The 4,069-nt window shown below is 50.2% G+C and overlaps 1 protein-coding gene across 1 annotated transcript in view; it reads left to right on the top strand.

Annotated features, from left to right (window-relative positions):
• Window positions 1-417: 417 nt before the first annotated feature.
• Window positions 418-4,069, top strand: part of PCP4L1 (Purkinje cell protein 4 like 1) — a 25,361-nt gene continuing 21,709 nt past the window's right edge. Inside the window, exon 1 of the mRNA XM_011957550.1 lies at window positions 418-666. Coding sequence (XP_011812940.1) covers window positions 658-666 — 9 coding nt within the window. The 5' untranslated portion in view covers window positions 418-657. The remainder of the gene's footprint in view (window positions 667-4,069) is intronic.

Here is a 4,069-nt window from a genome sequence, read left to right as displayed (position 1 = left end):
CTCTTGTGCTGTTCTCTGGTCCAGGGTGCTATCCTACTACAAAATCTTAATCTGCAACATCTCTTGCCTTTACCTCTTTCATTCACTGTTTCCTGCTTTTCGTGTACCCTCTTAATTTCCTTCCAGCTCTTCTCTTTCTCAGATTCACACACTCCTTCCATTCCACTCCCCTCCTTGCTTTCTTCGTGTAGATCTCCTTCCTTCCTCTCTTTTTTTGCTCCCCCTAGTTCATTTTCCATCCGCGCATCTCCGATGGTCTCCCCCTCCTTCCCGCTCTCTGTCTTACCCTAGTTTGGAAATGCAGCAGACCTCTAAACCTGCCAGTATTGGATGCAAGAGGCTGTCATGCTACGGTAGGAGGAGCTTCTATTGGTCGGGCTGGAGGCGGGTACCGAGCTGAGTATAAAAGATGGGGCCGGAGGCGGCGCGCGGAGAGGCTCTGACAGGACGGGTCGAAGAGGGTCGCGTGGCCGGAGCCGGGCGACGGAGAATCCCGGGTGCCAGCACCAGAGCAGCGGCTCTCCAACTCGCCTCTCCTGGTCAGCCGTAACCCCTGCCGCAGAGCCCGGCAACTCTCAGCTGTCGCCCGCGGAGCCCCGAGGGCCCCTCGCCTCACCTGTGCGTGCCGCGCCTGGCGCGCCCTGTCCAGCTGCGGAGATGAGCGAGGTGAGCGGCGCGCCCCCGGGGGTCTCGGCAGAGCTGCGGAGGGGAGGGGGCTGAGGCTCGGGATGCCAGGGAGGCGAGGGAGAGTGAGGCAGACCGTGGCCGCGAAGAACCCTCCAGGGGCGCCCCACTGCCCTCCTAGGAAAGCTCCCACCTCGGGGCGCTGGGAAACGATTGGAAGACGGGGTGCTTTCAGTCTCCCTACTGTGAACGGTGCTTTTGGGGGTAGAGTCGGGAAGCGGGGATGCTGAGCTCTCGTCATCCCCTTGGGATACTGCCCCCTGCATCTGTCTGGCTCCCCTTACCCCCTCACTTCGCTTCTGTCCTCTCTCTCCTAGGGATGTAAGGCACTCACATTCCTTACGTCGTAGCATCTAACAGGAACTCCATCCCTGGCCCCCGGGGAGGGCCACTATGCCCCTTTTAGAAAGGTGGCATCCTGCCCTCCACTCATTCAGTCAGGAACGTTGGAGGGATCTTTTCTGGTATTCAGAAGCCCCTGCCAGCTCCTGGGGAAATTTCCCCTTCAAGAGTAGACCTCCCTCTGCAGTGCTTGTTACGAACTAGGTCTTCTGGCAGGCTCTGTGGTGTTCATCATGGCCAGACCCAGTCCATTAACTGATTTACTGTTTTCAAAGAACACTGTTCATGGGGTGGGGGAGTAGGAGGTCAAAGCAGAGACGTTGGAAAGACGTCTCCTATTGTCTATTTGTAGGCATAGTCTCATCTCCAGAATCAAGGATCAGCCTTCCCAAGTGAGGTCAGTCTGGTTACTGGCATCACAAGCTTGCCCTCTGCAACCTCTTTCCTAGTACCCACATCGTTGTGTTAAATCTAACTCCCCTGCTATATGTCAGATATGTATGTAGGTCTGCTACTTACCTGTGATGTAGCCTTAGGCAAAGTACAAAACCTTTGTTTCATTTTTTTATCTGTAAAATGGGGATAATATTGGTTGTTGTAATAGTTAAATGAGATAATATATGCCAAATACTTCAAACGGGACCTGGCACTCAATCTATATTAGCTATTATCTTACTGTTTCTTTCCTCCCCCATTAGAATATTACAGAAATTTAACAGAAGAATTCCCAAAGACATTAGATTACTGAAGGAATAGGACCCTGGAGCCTGGGTTCCAGTTTAGATAGTAAAAATGAAGATCTCTACTGACTCCTACCGAAAAGTTGTCACCCAGGGAGCTAATTAGTGCCAACTGCTGTGTTGTCTTGGTTGCCATGTTCACTAATTTTATCCTGGAAAATTCAGCTAGTCTGGGGGCTGCAGATGAACCAAAGTGGTTTCCAGTCCCTCAGCTGGTTGTAACTCTGACGATGGCAGTCTTTCAGAAAGAAAAGAAAAAAATGCATCAACCTCCTCTTTCAGCTCTAATGTGGGAAGAGAGGTTTTCTTTGCCCTCTTTTCACTGAGGTCTAGGGTTCATACTACTCCTCCCACCCCGAGCATTTCTAAATCTGAAAGTCGTAATCCAAGCCATCCCCTGGGAGTTGTGATCTGAAGGCTGTGCCAACGTGAGGAATTGCGGTTAGCTTGTTTTTTCTGGGGAAAGTGCGCAGCCCCTTTGTAGGACACACTACGGGGCTGGCATTTAGGGTGGTATTTGGTGGAATGAGAAGCCTGTTTTGTGGCAAAGGAAACAATTTGGTGTTTGAGGGGAAAGTCAAGTCTGCGCCCTCCTGACTCAGCAGCTGCATTTGGTTAGCCTTCATCAGGGGCTCAGTAGAATGATGAGAGAAGGATCCACGGATGGAGACTGTCAGTGTACCCAAGTATGCCCAGCCTCCTAGGCTATCAGAGCGAACCGGTTTTAACTAGCAATTTAGTCATAGAAGCTGTCTCCTAATACGGAGCTGAGCCTGGTCTTAGGGATGAGTACTTATAAAATTCAGAAGCAGCTGTCTCTGAATCAGGTCACAAAGTGGTCTCTGCTTCTCTAGGGGCTGAGACCCAGCCTGTTTTCTTCCTCTTGTAAAAGCTATGGTAAAAGATGAAAGTGTTGCCCAGAGCTCTAGGGAGACTCCAATCTGCTTCATTTCTCTCAGCCCAGCCCCATGGGGCTCCTTTTTCAGGTGGAAGAGCCCGGCCCAGGAAAGCCCTGTGTACCTTGAATCTTACGTAAGTTTCACCTCCCCCAACTGCTTATTTTCTTGCTACGGAGAAACTGCATGAAATGAGGCGATTTGGGATGTCTTAAGAGACTCCTAATTCAACTGAAGAACAAAACCAGGGAGGAGTCTCCAGACCTAGAACAACCAACAGTGCAGGGGTTCTGGTGGGGCTGCTGGGGAGGATCTCTGACTCTGCCTTGCCTTTGTGGCTCTTTGCTGTCACTCATTACTGCACTAGAGCATTTCCCTGTGAGTGTGTGTGCGCGTTCATGCACGAAGGAGCTGCAGGGACTCATCTCCAATTTGTCTGCATTCACAGCTGCAGGCAGGACTTGATTGCTGTGGATCATACTCTATCTCCTGTGGTTTAATAACTTTTCCCTAGTTTCAGTGACAGATGGGAATGGGAGATGTGTTCAATTCCTGAGGGCTCTTTCCTGTAATCCTTTTTCATACAGTGTAGCTGGCTGCTTAAAGCAGAATTGCAGGTTCTTTTGTAATCCTGTTGCATTTCTCATCTTCGAGGAGCCTAGCTGGGGGAATCCCTTGGTTCAGCAGTCATTCTGCTGAAATGGGAGTCATGGACCACTAGTGACAGTCTTCATGGTGTCTGTCCTGTGTTTTGGCTGTCAGGGACTGGGGCAAGGGACAGATCAACTAGAAATCTCATTTAGGGGACAGCTTAAACCTGATGCTCCTTCATTATCCTGCTTGCTCTCTTCTTACCTAATGAGAATGGGATATCACACTTTGGAGATCCACACTGTCTTTCCTGTGCACATGTGTCTGCATCTGCCACCTTCCTAACAAGGGAATTCATTCAGAATGATACTATTCTGTTATGTCTCCTGTGAACCAGTTGTTAGGGAACCTGGTGTGGACTTGGAGGAGATCCAAGTTTATCTCTCTCATTGGTATGTTACTTTTATTATGGTTATATTGGATATACAAAATAGAAAATCTAGTCACTTACTGCTATTGAAATGCCTTCTACTGGCTGGGCGTGGTGGCTCATGGCTGTAATCCCAGCAATTTGGGAGGCCGAGGTGGGTGGATCATGAGGTCAGGAGATGGAGACCATCCTGGCTAACAAGGTGAAACCCCGTCTCTACTTAAAAAAATACAAAACATTAGCCTGACGTGGTGGCGGGCGCCTGTAGTCCCAGCTACTCGGGAGGCTGAGGCAGGAGAATGGCGTGAACCCGGGAGGCGGACCATCCTGGCAGACACGGTGAAACCCCGTCTCTACTTAAAAAAATACAAAACACTAGCTGGACG

This window comes from Colobus angolensis, unplaced genomic scaffold, assembly GCF_000951035.1.
Source record: "Colobus angolensis palliatus isolate OR3802 unplaced genomic scaffold, Cang.pa_1.0 Scaffold447, whole genome shotgun sequence".
In the NCBI taxonomy this organism is placed as follows: domain Eukaryota; kingdom Metazoa; phylum Chordata; class Mammalia; order Primates; family Cercopithecidae; genus Colobus; species Colobus angolensis.
This window is presented reverse-complemented; position numbering and strand designations above follow the sequence as displayed.